General features: G+C 43.7%; 1 protein-coding gene across 2 annotated transcripts in view; it reads right to left on the bottom strand.

Annotated features, from left to right (window-relative positions):
• NKAIN4 (sodium/potassium transporting ATPase interacting 4) overlaps positions 1 to 17,208 on the bottom strand; it is an 82,320-nt gene that overhangs the window by 34,553 nt on the left and 30,559 nt on the right. For both annotated transcript variants that reach the window (XM_073308701.1, XM_073308702.1), the window contains exons 2-3: positions 7,294 to 7,431; positions 4,240 to 4,320 (exon numbers count right to left, since the gene is read on the bottom strand). In XM_073308701.1, coding sequence (XP_073164802.1) covers positions 4,240 to 4,320; positions 7,294 to 7,431 — 219 coding nt within the window. The remainder of the gene's footprint in view (positions 1 to 4,239; positions 4,321 to 7,293; positions 7,432 to 17,208) is intronic.

Here is a 17,208-nt window from a genome sequence, read left to right as displayed (position 1 = left end):
GGGCTGGCTGCACCGAGAACAAACATGGCCTAAGCCCATGGGTACACACTCAGGGTGGCTCGCCGGTGCCATCACTTCTGCTGCTTGAGCCAGTGCAAGTACGTCTGTGCAAGAGAATCACGCTCATAGTGTAGATGCAGCCCCAGAGGAAGACGACCTTCCCCCATAATTCACAGAAACAAACAGGCGCCTACAAACTTGCTGGTGTTCTACAAATAATGTTCAACGGTGGGGACTGCAGAACATTTAACGGTACAAATATACTGTTCTATAAACAATGCACAACAGCTGGGTACTTTCTCTTCTCTGTTTCTCTGCCCCTCTCAACCACCCTCCGCTCTCGCCGCACCTTCCCAAAATCAAATCTATTCACCAGACCACATAAAGAATATACAACAATGACTTTCTCTGCCACAAAGACATGTAGCAGTTTCCTTGTTGCTCATATTTTCACCTCTCCAGGCATATATTAAACTTGCTAAAGCAGAACCAATCAAGGTTCTTTTCCTCCTTGTCTCCCCACTGGAGTCATCACCTGTCTGAACTGTAGAGGGCTGTCATTACCAGCTGCCATTTTAACAAACTCCACTCTTTCTAGCTCGCTGCCCTTGCTGCATTTTGTCATTATAAATTAACCAGCTGCTGACACAGCTATATCAGCCAGGCATCTGACAATACATCATTGCCAGAAATGAAAAGGAGAAGCACTGGGGTGGTCAGAAATGCTACATGGCTTCCACACCCTGCCCCATATATCTTATAGGGGCTCACCTTGAAAGACAGCCGTAGGGACAGGAATCCCCCCTCAGGTACACGCATGCAGGGATACCTGCCCTACTGTGGTATCACCATACAGTGTTCCTCAGCAAATGGCTGATACTGCAATGCTCTTGCCATCTTCCAGAGGTGGTTCATCCAATGACCTCACAGCGCTGGGCGCTCTCCTGAATACAGACAGTTCTTATGGGGACTGAGCTGAAGCCCATTCAAGTCAATAGGAGCCTTTCCACAGACTTCAGTGAGCTTTGGGTCAGGCCTGTGGAGGTGCAGGAGGATGTGGTGTTTCCCATATAGGCCAGGATAGAAGCCTGTCCACATGCAGAGTTGCATCAGTTTAGATGTGACTTTGAACCGACTTAGTCAAACTGCTGCAAAAAGGCGTTGTGGACACTTTGATTTCAGTTTAAACTAAGTTTATTTCAGTTAAACTTAGGTCGATTAACCTTGCCTACATACAAACCTATATCAATTTAGTTAGATCAGTGTAAAGTCCTGCATGGACACACTGATTTCAGTTTTAGAGTGGTTTATTTGAGTTTAACTTAAACCTGTTCACAATCAATTAACAATAAGCTTAAAAGCAAAACAAAACAAAGCCACCCTAACAACTCAAAGGGATAGAATAGCATCCTCACAGGGATTTGTACTCGTTCAACTAAATAGTTTCATAGTCACATACCGTTAAAGTTTATCTGTGTAGTTAAGCCCTTCGGAACAGGTTTCAGCTATACTGAAATAAGGGAGTCCATCCAGGGGTTTGCACCAGTTTAAACTTCGGGTTTGTCTACAATGGAGCTGCAAGATGTAATTTCCAGCTTGAGTAGACATATGTGTACCAGCTCTGATCAAACTAGACGGCTAAAAGTGGAAGCGTAGCTATGGCAGCACAAGCTGCGGGCGGGGCTAGCCACCCCAACTATAATCCCATTTGAGACCCAAGGTACATGGGTGGCTAGACCCTTGTACTGCTGCAGCTACATGCCTATTTTTAGTGTGCTAGGCCAATCAGAGCTAGTGTGGGTCTGTCTCTTGAGCTGGAAACTACACCTCCAGCTCCAGCGTAGACATACCCTAAACTAGTGCAAAATGTGTGCGTAGACAACTGCTAGGTGCACTTATCCATCTTGTTCACACAGGATAGTAGAGTCCCCATTTAGCGAGGTCTCTGGAGAGAAAGAGATTCTGGGACAATGCATCTTTAAAGTCTCCTCCTTTAAACCACGAAGCACACCCAAAATTCTACTGAAATCCCAGAATTCATTTCCACAAGCATCCCGTCGACAAGATCTCTCATTTGTTTGTTTATAGACACAGTTTGCCATTCCTGGGATGCAAGCAGTTTCTCAAAATTAAAAAAAAAAAAAAAAAAGAGCAAAATGGCATTTTTTCAAACAAAAACAATTTATGAAAAAAATCAGAGCTCAGCTGTAAATTATTGTGCTCTTTGGTGAAACCATCAACATTTTTTATTTTTGCCAGTTGCCACCCACTCCACGGTGGCAACTCTGTTACAGCTCCAAGGGAGAATCCACCAGGAGACAATAGGTGTTATGCAGTGCAGCCCAAATCTATAAACTCTTATTCACACAAACAGTCCCCCACTTATCTGAGTAGTCCCATTGGCTAAATAAAGATTGGTAGCAGTAGAAACAGAATCAGATAAAGTTGCAAGCTTTGCTAAAGTGTCCTGTGAGACAAAGATAGTGGGTTAAAGCTCATTGACAGGTGGCAGAATGGCGTTCGTATTATCCTGTTTGTATTGCAGAATATTTTTCCCAAAACAGTAAAACTCAGATAACGTAAAACAGGTCAAGGATAGCAAAAGTACATCTGAGACAGGCTACTAGAAAACACGAGAGTCAGTCAGTGAACCAACAAAGGGACAGTTTGATCTGAGTTTTACTGTTTCCAGAAAGGTGCTTTTAGACTGTTACTAACCAAAACTAGATCCTTTTATCTAACTGATTGCAGCCAGTGTTGAAGTTATACTTTGGACCAATGGTAATCACTGGTCCAGGCGAGAGCTCCCTCTCAATGAGTTTCTATGGCTACTTCAGAAAATAGAGATTAGTTGGGGAATTAGGAAATGAAGGTTTCTCCTATCTGCAACGGGCTTTTTGTGTCCACTCACTACGTTAACATAAACCCGATGAAACGTAGAGCAGTTCCAGTTAATGTCTGTAATTTAGACACATGACCTGAGAATTCAGGTCAAATGTAAAGTGTTGTAAAGTGAACCAAGCTCCTCTAACCACTTTGAACTAATTAAGCTACAGCAATATTCATTAGAAATTCACTGCTTACAGCCCAGGCTCGGGTTAGGAGCTGGCTCCAATTGCCAGTATTTCTGACTCTGTCCTTATGCAGCAGACAATAATATTTAGCATCTTTCATCTTCAAAGAACTTTGCAAATATTCACTAATTTAATCCCCACAACATCCCTGCAGTGGGCACCTATTATTATTTCTATTTTTAGATGGAGAACCTGAGGCAGGGAAGTGCCTAGCTTTTGATAAGCAGTCACCTAGGTTACCACATGTATGGAGGTACCACAATGGATCTACCTGGCTTCCTTCAGCTTTACTCTTCATATAGGACACAGAAGGGGTTTTACTGAACTCTCCAGAGAGATGTAATTGGGAACATGGTGTCCCTGTTCCTAAACTGTCTGAAGGCCATTAGCAGGGCTAAGGGTAGAAAGAAAAGAGAGAAACCCCACTGAGCGAGTTATTGCAAGGAGTTTGCTTTAACCCAGCTCAACACCAACTGGGCTAGAGTCCCTAAATGTATTCCTTCCCTAGAGCAAACTCAGAAATGCAAACAGTACAGGGCAGTGCTAATGATTCCCCAGAACTCCCTGCTTTGGAGTCTGATCAGAATAAACCCCTATTTCTCTCCCCTCAGAGCAATGTGCCCTTCTTCTAAAAAGTGTTATGAACCCTCAACAAGCTCAGCTGCAACCTAATTAGCTCACAGCCTCCCAGAGTTGCCTCTGAACTCAGGCTAGGAATTAACCCCCTCTCATGCAATGGTCCCCCCTGCACCTTTCCCCAAGGTCTCTTTCCCACCTTCAGTTTGAAATATTATTTGATCCATTATGTGCAGGGACTGCTGATGGCGGCGGGGGGGAATCAAACCACCATTGACACTTCTGCTAGGGGACTCCAAGAAATTGGACCTTGTTTTTATTATTTATTATGTACTTTTTACAAAATAGTAACAATGCTTGCAACATGTGTCTCTCCCCCAGAGAGCCCCTAAGCATCAGGCTGCATTAGTCTATGCAAGAAGACAGCACACTTCCCCTTTTTCCTCTTCAATTTTAATCATCAAGAGAGCAGACAGCATTTTCTTGTGGGAAGTCCCCTGTCCCACACTGTGTTCCCCAGCAGGTTCCCTTCCATGTCCTTTGATGCACAGGCTGTTCTCCAACCAGCCAGGCTCACATTCCTACTCACCTTTGAGAGTCCTCCCACCTCCAAGTAAAAGCAGATGATGAAGATGTTCCAGGTGACCCAAATTGCAGTCCAGATGGCATACTAGAAAGGAAAGGGCAGGGGGGAAGAGAATTAATGAACATGGGAGTGCTCTGGGAAGCTAGCATGCTTTGCATGTGATACGGCTGGAGACAGTCAAATGCCCCAAATCGCTTTCTGCTCTTCGGGGCATTTGACTAGATTTCAATGAAGCTATAGGTCTCTGGTGGTTATGGATGTTCTTATCTGGTTCCCAAAAGCAGGGTTCATAGGCAGCAGGCTGCATCTGTCCTGCTCTGCAGCATGGCATGTTAATGCAACACCGCCCCCCTATTCCCAGTGAAGGCTCCCTCAGCTGGGATCAATCTATGCATCTCATTGGTGGCAGTGGGGCTGTGCTGATAAACACCAGCTGAGGATCTGGCCCTGAGTTTTCAGCTGGCTAAGCTAGGTTTGTCAGACCCAATAACATTTTAACATCAGGCCCCTGCTGGCTCCGGCTCCCCTTGTAGGGCAGGGGTGTTCAGTTCTCACATAGCAAGTGGTAGGATGGGTTAAGGCGCCTCAGGGTTCTCTTACAGCAGCCTACTAAGGAGAAATTACAGACTTTGGAGCAAGTCAGATTCATCTCTCCTCAGCTTGAAGATAGCGGCTGCTATTCAGGGGCTTGCAGCGTGAGGCCTTTGAGGGCAGAATAAGGCAAAAAGTTGGGAGGAATGGATGGCTCCTCAGGGCTCCAGCTGAGATCCAGATGACGTCTCAATTTCAAAACACCACCAGACAAATAACCTGGGCACTTTTTTAGACCAAAGAGCAAGTGCCATGGGCCTCCTTTCTAATTCCCGTGACCTGCTCCTCTGAAGGGTATAGTTGTTATGGAGATGAGTGACACAAACACGCTTAGAAATACATAAATGAAAGAAACAAACTCTGCCAGCCAGCCAGCAGCCTGTGGGTCCCTTCCCTTGGGCACCAGATCAGCAATTAGAGCAGTGGTTCTCAGACTTTTGTACTGATGACCTCTTTCACACAGCAAGCCTGAGTGCGACCCCCCCCCCGCCTCCTTATACATGAAAAACACTTTTTCATATATTTAACACCATTATAAATGCTGGAGGCAAAGCGGGGTTTGAGGTGGAGGCTGACAGCTTGTGACCCCCCATGTAATAACCTCATGACCCCCAGTTTGAGAATCCCTGAATTAGAGGCATGGGAGCAGAGGCTTGGAGGAAATGGTGCAGCAAAACCTAGCATCCTAAGGGAAGAGGAACAGCTGGTCTCAGGTGTGTGAAGTAGAAAGTGAGGCAAACTCAGTGAACCCACTGTATCTGTCTTACTGACCTGTGGCTGGAAAGCCCTGCTCTGCTGGACTCCTACTTATCCTGACTCAAGAAATGTCCTCAGCTAAGCTTTCTATGCAGCTGGTAACTCTACATATCAAGTGTGACCAGAATGCATTTTTGTGTGTTCCGGGAAGTTTGTTAGTTGATTGGGTTGACTTTGAATGAAGTCTGAAAGCCGTCAACACGTCGGGAAACTGAATAAGGACAATGTCTGTAGAAAAATCCCAAATTCCTCAGAAAAATACTATTCAGACCCTTTTAAATGAACTTCTCCTGACATTTTCTGTTCCAGTGCTTAATGGTCTTTCACCCACGTCAACAGGTACACTTGTGCTAGAGGGCCCCAGTATGAGGCTAGGAGGTTGTCAGACAGCCCGAGAGTCACAACCTGATCTCCATCTTGTCAGCTTCCACAGAGAGAGGTGACTGCAAACTGTCTCCTGCCAAAAAACCTGCCAGCTGGCAGAAGTTTATTATTAAAGGCATAGTCCCTGTCATTGAGGCTTTTATCTGTCCAATAACTGACAGTGATAAAGCAGAGCTGAAGGGGAACATGAATCATAGAGCATTTAGGTCAATTATAAGGCAGTAGATCCTGTAAAGAGAGGTGCTTGCTGGCATCAGAATGTGATTCTAAGTATCTAAAAATATTTCTGAATGTTGGTTTTCAAAAAACATGTTCCAGTCAAACATGGTTTCTCACCAACAATGAGCAGAGCCAGAAAATGAACATTCCATTCCAGGAGGCTTCTGAAAAGATCCAGTGGTCACTGACCATGAAAACTGACCGGCTAGTATAACCAAGGCAGCATTGCAGATCCTCATGAGTCTCAAACTTGAGCATCTACTTATCAAAAAGAGATGATCTCACAGACTTTTAAGGTCAGAAGGGAGCACTGTGATCATCTAGTAAGACCTGCACATTGCAGGCCACACAGCCTCGCCCATCCACTTCTGTAATAGATCCATTACCTCTGGCTCAGTTACTGAAGTCCTCAATGATCTTGTGATTAAGACACAAGATTGGGACTCAGGAGACCTGGGATCATGTCCAGTTATAGACAGTCAGTACCCAGCTCTGTATCTGGGTCAGCACCCAGTTCTGCTGCAGACTCCCTGTGTGACCTTGGACAAGTCACTTTTAAACTCTCTGTGCCTCAGCTTTCCCATCTGTAAAATGGAGAAAATAATGCTTCCTTTCTCCAGCCCTTTGTCTGCCCTGTCTTTTTAGAATGATGGTTAAGTCTCAGTGGAAGAGATGCTCTCTTACTATGTGTCTGTATACCACTCAACACTATGGGACTCCAGTCTCAGTTGGGGCCTGTAGCTGCTACTGTCATACAAATAATACATATGATTTAATCTCTTCCAAAAGTGCTGAGTAAATATAGTAAAGAGTAGAATAAATAGTGTGCTCTTTAAAGCAGCACAGACAGGTACAGGTTAAACAAACACCTGCCCGGGATGTTCTAGATAATACTTAGTCCTGCCATGAGTGCAGGAGACTGGACTAGATGACCTCTCGAGGTTCCTTCAAGTCGTACAATTCTATGGTTCTGTGTGGATAAAAATCCCTGATGGTTGAATATCTGTGCATGAGTGGATTGGTTCCAGCCTTAACCCAGTGCCCACAAGACCCGATCATGGACTTGGCTGGGTAACTGTAGCATGGAAGAAAACAAACGTTACTTACCACCACTATGTAGCGTGGCCTATACTGAATAGTCCCGAAGAGGCCAAGGATAACGATGATGATGTGGAGGAAATTGGCTAGAATAGGAGCCCATTGATATCCCAGGAAATCGAACACTTGTCTCTCTAATGCAGCGAGCTGGAAGAGAGGAGCAAACGATGAATTACAAATTCACAGCCTGTTGCAAGGCTTTTAATGTTCAATCTCAGAGTCACTTCATCACCCCAGCTGCCTCTGGTGTTTTCCATGTATTTGTTCACCTGGGTACATCCACTGGGATAGCACGGGGAAGGAAGGTAGTCCCCTCCCCATCAGAAGCACTGCCCTCCCCCCACATATTTAGCTCTTTTCAATGCTAATATATTAGTTTAAGGTAAAATCCATAAATGGTTAGTGCTTTACGTCTAGATTTTCAGAACAGTCAGTGCAAAACTATGTGCATTTTGGGCATGTTTTTACCAGCACTGTGCACATAACCGCAGTCAGTGTATCCAGCTAGTCTTATAGCTGGCCATCATAGCCTCCTCCCATCCCTTTACTCCACGCCCCTGGCGCATACACTCTCCTACGTACAAAGTATTGCTCCATCCCAAACACGCTATGTCCAAAACTGTGGCTGGTACCAAATCCTTAGGAAGTGGGATCAGCTACAGCAAGAGAAAGGTGCCTAACGGCATAGGAGCTCAGAGTACAATTGGTATTTATTTTTTACCCACAAACCAGTTGCCAAAATGTACCAGCAATGCCCAAGATTAAATGTAGCATAATAGCCATTATTTTCTCCCTCACTTGCAGGGGGTAGCCTTGAGCGTCCAAAGGCCTTTTGCCATCTCCAGCTATTAGGATATATTATACTAGCTTTGTACACAGAACTCGTCTAATGGATGCATCTAGTCTACTCCTCGTAGTCACATCTGAAGTAGAGCCTCTTTTCCCGGGTGCACGCTGCACGCAGCTGGGCACCCAGCAATGGAACTTTGGCAACGGCTTAAAATATTGGGGGATGGTCGTTGTGTCCGCGTGAGCTAGCTGCAGGCCCCAGTGAAGCAGCATGATGAGAGGTGCCACCGTTCTCAAATGGCCACTGTTCCTCCTCCTCCCTGGGTGACAAGGTGGGGAAATCATTCATATGCCTCACTTACACCCAAAGGAATGGCAGGCAGAAACACTGCACACGAACACAGTTCTCTTTCCTGAAACCACAAGCTCGGAAGACAGCAGGGAAAGTTCAGAAGAATCTGTGTTTCAAAGGGGTAAATAAACAGCGTTGCTGCTTACAGGAGGAGATCAAAAAGCATGGCTGCTAAGCAGTTTTTTCTCCATGACAGCCCTCTGGATTGGAGAAGGGGTGCATGAGAAGCAGGGGGTTGGGAGAGCTGGCTCAAAGTCAATTTGTATTCTACAAAACAAATTAATCTCCCCTTTGAAGTAATGCACGCTGTCATATTTTGATCAATTTTAACTAACTGGAAGGAGCTGTGAAACGCGGCAATGCTGCCATTGTGCTATCAGGCTGTGCCTTTGAAATGGAAACTGGAGAATACTCCTCATTTCACAGTAGTTCAATTTGGTATCCTCCCATGAGTGCAAAAGATTTTCTATATCTCATCAGAACCAGCAGTCATAGGTTAAATGCTTAATCTTTTTAGTAGGGAATTAATGTACATACTATAATGACATTTAGAATTCCTGAACCCTGATTGGCTAGTAACAGGTCACTTGACTGTGACTACTTCATCCAATCAGGCATTTAATTGGCTTTGTGTGTGACATTAACCCTGGAATATGTACCATATAGAGCCAGCACCACGGTATATCAATTAGCTGATTAGACAAGGGGACACAATGGGGGGTGTGTTGTAAAGAGATAACACCCTGCCTTAGGTGCATTAGGATGAAATATTCAGCTTTGCCTCTTGCCTTCAGCCACTGTAAGAAATGGACAGACATAGATTCTACCCAACAGTGCATTATTGCCACTAAGAATTGTTCTTATTCGTTAAAAAAAATCATAATTTGCCTGTTCAAAAAAGTGTTCCTTTTTTTACACATTTCCCAGTGTTGTCGTTGCAGGGGGTAGTTAGCAACAGCCATAGATCACCATCTTCTTCCAGCAGTGACTTCTGTTGGGTAGTTTAATTCACAGGAATCTGGCAAAATGGGTCTCATGCCATCTCTGTCAGATGGAAGGATCCCAATAGTCTTGGGGACTGATTCATGATTGCTCTGTAGCTGCAAAGCTGCCACCCAGGCCTGCAGGGACTGTCCCTGGTGTAAAATGCAGAGCCAGAATGGCCTCCTACAAAAAAGACTGGCACAGAGGGTTGGTAATATAGGAAGGTAGGGGTGGGTGGGTGTCTAATGCATTGGCAATTGTGAGCTGTTGTAATGCCCCATATGGGCTGAACTAGCCCCCACCGGCCCCTAAATAGCAGAGGTTCCTCTTCTCGGTTCCTCTGCTGGCTCTAGTGCTGTGGCAGGTGTGAATTCCCCATTTGTCTCTAAGGGTCAATTCATGCAGTCTGTACTCCAGACAAAATTCCCAGATGGTTCTGTAGTCCTTATCCAGGCAGGATTTTGCCCTGCTATTTTAGGAGTTATGTTCATTTTCATACTTCCCTTTCTTCTACCTGCTACCTCCTTTGTACCCCTAGCTGCTTCAGTCCCTGCTTCTTCCACTGTGATCGGCATTTCTCTGAAGATCGTTGGGAATTTTCAGTTCATTTCACCCCATTTCTTTTTTTTTTAAACTTCTCCTCTCTTTTTCCCATCCCCATCCTGGACCATTAGGTGCCTTTCCCATTTTCTTTAGGCCCTGTATTTTTAAACAATGTTTTGTGACCTTATAAATGGGCGTAGCAGACTGCTACAGCATGCCAGCAGCATGACTGGTTAGAGCAGGAGAAAGGGAGCCAGGAGACTTGGGTTCTGTTCCAAACTGCTGCTAATGCAATGGGTGAGCTCAGCAAGTCATTCATCGTCATGGTTTTGTTTCCCCACCTGTAAAATAAAGACACTACAGGGCACTTTAAGATCCTCAGATGAAAGGGCTTATGTGCAGTAAATGCAAAGATTTACTGTGGTTGTTAATGTTGTCCAAACAACGAGTGGAAATGCCACAATCCAGGTTTCAGAAGTGAATCCCCAAGCAGCATCAAGGCTCTCTCTTAGTTATCACTGGTCCTTGGGTGGAATTAACAGAACATTTGCTAAAACAGAATAGATAAACAACCATGTAATTCATGAGGCTACAGTTTCGTGTGAAGGACATAACTGTTAAACTCTGCCAAGGCTAGGAGGTAAACTGGGTAACTCTTGTGCAAATCCAGCCTGAATTTCAGGTTGGCAACAAAGCATGAAACCAGGAGAATGGAATGACAAGTCATTAGAATCCCAAGACTGGATTCCTTGATTTGGCCAGAATGATGAGAAAGTGATGGCAGAGGGGAAGGGACAAGGAGCTTTGGACATAACCAGATGTTCATGCGTGTGCACATGCCCACACCTCTCTACCTCTGGACAAGAGCCATCCATCCTATGTGCCTCTGGGTATTAGCTCTTATGGAAAACTGCTGTGGAATGAGAGAGAAATGCAATCTTTCCATACAACTTTGAACCATCCTATTTGAGCTATAGAAAATTATACCTCTGCAGTAGAATTCTATAGGATGGTTCAAAATGTCTATAAAGAGGAACTTGTATTACATTCTAGGTATAGATTTTAAAGGTTGATCCCTATCAGTTTCATCCCAGTCAAATTATATAACACTTTTCCATTAGGAGGGGCAGAATCTTGTCCTTTATGACTATTTTCATTATAAGAAGGTCTCTTTTTTTCTCTTCTTGCTGCTCCAGATCATACAACATCTTCCCTTTTGAAATTAAATGAAGGAAAAAGCTGTTTTCTTCAACCAGTTTGTAACAGAACAAAAATCTAAATGGTTGTGATTGACCTTTCTCTTCTGAAATCAGCTGCGTTTGTGGTGATCTGAAGGGAGCTGGAATAGCAATAATCATACGAAGTATTTGTTAGACTGATGAACAAAACCTATAAAACTGTCTTTAGGGCTCTACTGCATTTATAGAACAGGTAGTGAAAGAAAGGCAGTACAAGATGCCTCTGTAGAATACACGAATTAAAGTCAATCACACAACTCATGGGTAGTTAATTTCCTCCTCACAAGTTGGAACAAAGCATTCCACAGACAATAATATAGTGAGTGCCTGACACCCTGACAGTACTGAAGTCTTAACAGAAAAGGGTGCGGTAGCTACGATGGATGAGCCTTACTGAGAGAACTAGTTGAAAAATGATTTTGCAAAACATTTTGAATGTCTTTTCATTGTGCAGGGTTCAAATGGAACAATTTTCCATTTGTTGGACATTTTCAGTGTAATATTTTTGGGGGCAAGAAAACATACCCAGTGCAATAAAATGACTGAAGTCCAAAGTTTGGGGATTTTTTCATCCCCCCTCACACACACACACCATCACCATCCATCATTTTTTCTTGTTGCTATTCTGTAACTGTTCTAAAGTTGAGGAAGTTTAGAAAAGTTACAAAGTGAAAAAATGGATTTCTTCCCCAACCCCTCCAAAAAACTCACACTCTCTGGACATCATTCACTCTGCTGCATTCAGGGGGAAAAGGGAAAAGAAGAGGAAAGGGGGAGGAAGAGGAGAAAATTAAAAAACTCCAAGATTTCAATATTTGTGGTTTGCACGGTGGGTAGGGGACATAGAACATTTTTTTTAAAAAAAAAGCTTTTCATGAAAGTTTTCAATGTAGAAAATGGACCATTTTTTGTTTGTTAAAGAAGTTTTGAACAAGAAATGCTGACAAACTCTACTTACTAACCTTTGCTGGTATATAACCCAAGAGGCCTGTCTACTTGCCATAGTACCTGGTGCCACAACTGAATCCATATGAAAGAGCCACCTCCGCTTCCATCCTCCATCTCCCACTGTTCCTTCTTGTCCCTTGAGGGACACTTAACCTCCTCTGCCACCCCACTAAGAGTAATTTCCTATTACATTTAATATCTAGGGTTAAGTGGGATTGCAGATTGGGGTGGGGGTGAGAAGACAAGGCAGCCATATTTGTGATGGGCATTTTCAGGGTAGTAACCATAGAGCAGAGATTTCCATAAATGCTTGTTCAGACATGACTGTCCCATGTTTGTGTACCTGTGCTTTGATTGGCTGAGAGGTATTTGCATAATGGAGAAACCAAAGGTACGGTCATGGCACCATCTGACCCAGATAGTAGAACGAAGTGGGGGAGGAATATCAAAAGTGGGCTCTGCTCCCATGCTTCTAGGGGTTGGTTGCTTACATTTGGAGGCTTTCCCTCCTCTATTTTCCTCTTCCTACTTTTCTTCTTTCTATGATTTTCCCTTCCTCTGGGGTCTGCCTGGCTTCTGCAATTGCAGGGAGGCTCCTGTGAAAAGGTGGGTTTTGTACTTGGCTCAAGGCCAAGGCCACCAGACTGGAGAACACTGATCTGCTTCAGCAGGGGGTTCTCTAACATCCCATATGCTCCTGCCTCCTGCCAGCCTCCCCTTTGGCGTGTATGGATTTGGTCACCCTGATGAGCTCAGAAGTCTTACTCATTCCCCAGGTGCACTGGTGTGGATAAGGAGGGAGTAGGGGGAGCCAATGAATGAGTCAGAGGTCACCTGTAATCCTTTTATGCCACATAATTTTTATCACACTATCCAGGCCACATTATCAACTAGATTTGTTCTTGCTAATGTATTAAGATTTTAAGCCCCCTAATCTTATTTGCTTCAGATCTGTGTTTTTTATTGCTTTTCTGGAATCACTTGGAAAAAAAAAACAATTACCATTTGGATGATGCTGAACTGACTGGGTGAGAGAAATAGACCTGTGACTTGGCTATGCATACACCATATATCACATACATCCACACCTCTGTGTTCTAATAGCAGTAAAGCTTCTTTCACACTTTCCAAGTTCAGCTTTAATAATTAAAGATACATTTTTGTTTAAATTTTAATAGCAAAATAAAGAGTGCAAGCATGAAACAGAGGAGCAGCTGGGAGGAAGTAACCCTGTATTGCAGCCTACAAGGAACTGACTCCTTGGCATGAATATTTGAAGGTTGTAGGGTTGAATCCCACCAGAGCCAGTTAGAGATGGAGTCAAAGGTACACTTTTTTATGAATCACTGTGGAGGTGGAAAGATTTCTCCAACAAGCCAAGCAAATTGATCTTTAGCTACAGTTTCCCAATGTGTTAATGGATCCAGGCTTTACAGCAGGCTGATGAATTTTAAAGAGGCAAGAAATATGAAAACGGTGTGTCTGGTTCTTATTTAAACTAAGTCCTCTTTAAGCCACTCTACCAGTGATTGCTCTAGTTTAAAAACATCGAGATCCAAACCTTCCCAAAGTTCAGGGCTGTTTGGCTCTGGGAGTTTTGTTCAGTCTCTATACAGACCCTTAAGCATAGTAACTAGAGCTGCCCAGAAAATGGTTTGTTTTTCCATGGAAACTTTAAACTTTTCATTGAGTTTAAACCCAAAACAAAAACAGAACATTTTCATCCGAAAAATGAAAGTTTTTGAGGGGTTGGGGTTGGGACAAAAAGTCAACATTTTCCATAGAAAGCAGACACTTTTTGAAAACAAACAAACAAACAAACAAACAAACAAACCCACTCTTCTTTCTGTCCAAAATCCCAATTTGCTGTTGAAAAAGAGTTTTGAATAGAAATTTTCTACTAGCCCTAACAGTGACACAGCTTTAAAATCTTTTCTCTCCTACTCCTCCATGCTTCCATCTCCTTGGACACCCAAAGCACTGATGGCCACAAGGCACTGCTGAGAGCTCTGCAATGCCTCTTTAGATGGATATACGTGGAGCCCTTGGATCCTGAGGACACGTGTGTCTACAGTTTAGAAACAGTCCAATTTTGTGACTTAATTTTATTTACTCTCCCTTTGACCTAACTCAGGACAGAGATCCAGCCAAACCCCAGAGTTTTTAAGATGTGTCTTTGTTTGATAAACTCCATCATGCAAGTTATTAAAAGTCTCAGCCAACTTTTAAGTGGCAAGAACTTCCATAGTTATACATTTTCAGCAAGAGTTTGAAATTGTAGTTCTTACGTAGGCAAGATTCCCATTGACCTCAGTGGGTGTTTTTGGCATACAAGGCCTGCAGGGTCAAGCTTGGTGCACATTCACAATGTTGACAACTCTTACAATATTTTGTATTTTTCTTAAAGCACCAGCTCCTGGAGTCATGGGATTATAAGAGACTCTCAGCTTTCCTTAAAAAATAAAAAGTTCTTAACCCTCATGGTTGCAGAAACAAGCTTGAAAATTTGAGTCCTAAAGGCTCATACATTAGAAGGAAATTAGAGAACCTCTAATTTATTTTAAAAATCTCCTGATTTTTAAGCCAGTCTCATGGTTTTTTGGAGCCTGCCTCATGCTTGGGTTTGATGATACTGACTATCCATTGCCCAGCCAGCATGATGCCTATCCACCTTGCAATTTTGCCTTCTCATCTTTGAAAATGGTGAAAATATCTAGGTCTCAATAACTCATGCTAAGCCTGGGTAGAGAGAAAATACCCTTATGGCTGAGCAGAAAATTACCTTCTATTTGTCTCAGGGTGAGCTGCAGTGTGAACAAGGTGGATTCTGTGGGTCCTGAGGTTATTAATTTAAACAACAAACCTCTTCTCTACCACAGTGAATTTGTCTCCAAGCAGCAAAAAAGGAAATTCTTTAATAAAGTTTATTAGGAAAAAAGAAATGGTCCCACCCACCACTTCAGACTGTCAGGGCCCGATCCTGCTGGGTGCTGAGTGCTGAGTGCTCTCAGCTCCTCCTGAAGTCAGCGTCTCGTGACCTAATATGCAATTGTGTTCATGAAATCTCATTTTTCTTCCGTAAGTGTTGTCAAGGAAACCCTCCTTAGGGCCTTGTGAGCCACAGCTCCCTTCCTAGCATCCCGTGCTGAGCCACAGAGGTCAAGAGACTAATTGAACAGGAGGGTTCTGTTTGTTGCCTTGCTTTGAGATATGTTTGGTCAGCACTGCCATTTAATAAAATAAACACCATTCTCTATTAAGTTTGGTCTGTTTGCTCCCAAGAAGCTGCTTGTATACCCCAGGTTCATTACATCCAGAAGCACACAGGCATTAAAGTGGCTGGAAGGGTGTTCAAATCAAATGCCATCTTTTGAGTCTTCTAATTATTAATGCTGTAGAAATAAACCTGGGTCATTTTGGGGGCTTGTAAGGACAACTAGCTCCAACTAAGCAATCATCCATTAAACAACTCTGTGTATATTTTTGACACCTTCATTCCCTCTAGTGTGGTATATGTGTGCTAAGGATCTGCCACCCATAGGATCATTCTTTCAGTTGACAGCAATGCTGTCACTAGTCCTTTGGCCTCATTTTGCATGTGCTGTGTCACTGGGCCCTTTCAGAAAAATCCTGGCTGTAAGGCTATGTTTACTTGCACTATATTATTCAGTTATCAGCTGTCTGTGTCCTTCATTGACTTCCTGGCAGGGTGTGTTCCTTGGTAAACACAGGAGACAAAACTGGGACTCAAGCTGTGTGGAAGTCTAAACATTCCTTAATAAATTTCTCCTGCTTGAGAGGGGCTGTGATTCTGTGTGTCATGATACTGAATTTATTATTGCAGATAGCTACCAAACCCCTCCCACTTTAGCTGTACGATTACAAATTTTAGGATGAATTTAGTCTTCAGGAAAGTATGGGTCTAACAGAATTAGCTAGAGGTTGGCAGGTACTGAATAAACTTCTCCCATACAGATCTATTAATGTACCTCAGCCATGGATTGCAACACCCCCTGCTATACCAGTGCTTAATCTCTATGAAACAGAGACGAACATTAATAAACAGATGGTTTTGTCATGCAGACAAAAACCCACTATGATCTTCTAATCGGATGCAGAGCTTGCAAAGCCAATTTGCGGCAGCCTCCTCAGTGAAGCACAGAGCCCTCAGACCACCAGCAAATCTGGCCAGAGGCAGTCATCAGTGATGTGGGATAGTGTCTGCCTTTGGCCACAGATGCACGTGGGATCCTCTTGTTGGCCTCAGGCTGGCTGCACGTTGATCCTGGCCCATTTGAAATCAGGTCAGAAGGGCCTACGAGTGGCGTGGCAAATCAAAGCCAGGTACATACATAGTCGCGTCAGTTATGAGAGACTGGTTTCTGATGTCAACTGCAGATGATTCTTCATACCACGTTGATGTTTCGAGTGTGTTCCATCTTTACAATGCCAGAGAAGACCAGGAATTCAACATCTTTCTCAATGGATATCTCTTGAAACACAAAGCCCACCCAGTCTACCACAGAGTAACCCTAGATAGATCTTTCACATATCTGAACCACCTCAGGACAACTGCGGCTAAGGTGAGGATGCACAACAACGTTCAGAGCAAATTGGTGGGCCCTTCATGGGGAGCAAATGCTCAAACTCTCCAATCATCTGGTTCAGCCCTCTGTGACTCTGCAGCAGAATGCTCTGGTCTGGCTCTCTTCATCTCTCATCAGGTTGGTTGCCACAGAACTACACTTACCCATGTGCATCATAACTGGGACAATTCAACACATACCAGTACTGTGGCTCCAGGTGTTAAGCATCATTCCTCCTCCACCCACTATGATACGGTGGCCAAACTCATTTTATTTGTGACCTAAGCCAACATCTATACCTAGGCCTCCAGAACTTAAAGGCCAATTAATTTAATGTATTGTACCAGCTTCAGTCATCCTAGAAAAACCTTGTGACAGACAGAATGGCCATTGAAACAAAGGGGATGTAATTGGATTTGTACCTGGCAGAAAAATAAGAGTTTTCTTATTCAGAAAGTGCCTGACATTTACGTCCTGCAGGCAC

Source organism: Lepidochelys kempii, chromosome 13 (genome assembly GCF_965140265.1).
Source record: "Lepidochelys kempii isolate rLepKem1 chromosome 13, rLepKem1.hap2, whole genome shotgun sequence".
Lineage (NCBI taxonomy): Eukaryota > Metazoa > Chordata > Testudines > Cheloniidae > Lepidochelys > Lepidochelys kempii.
This window is presented reverse-complemented; position numbering and strand designations above follow the sequence as displayed.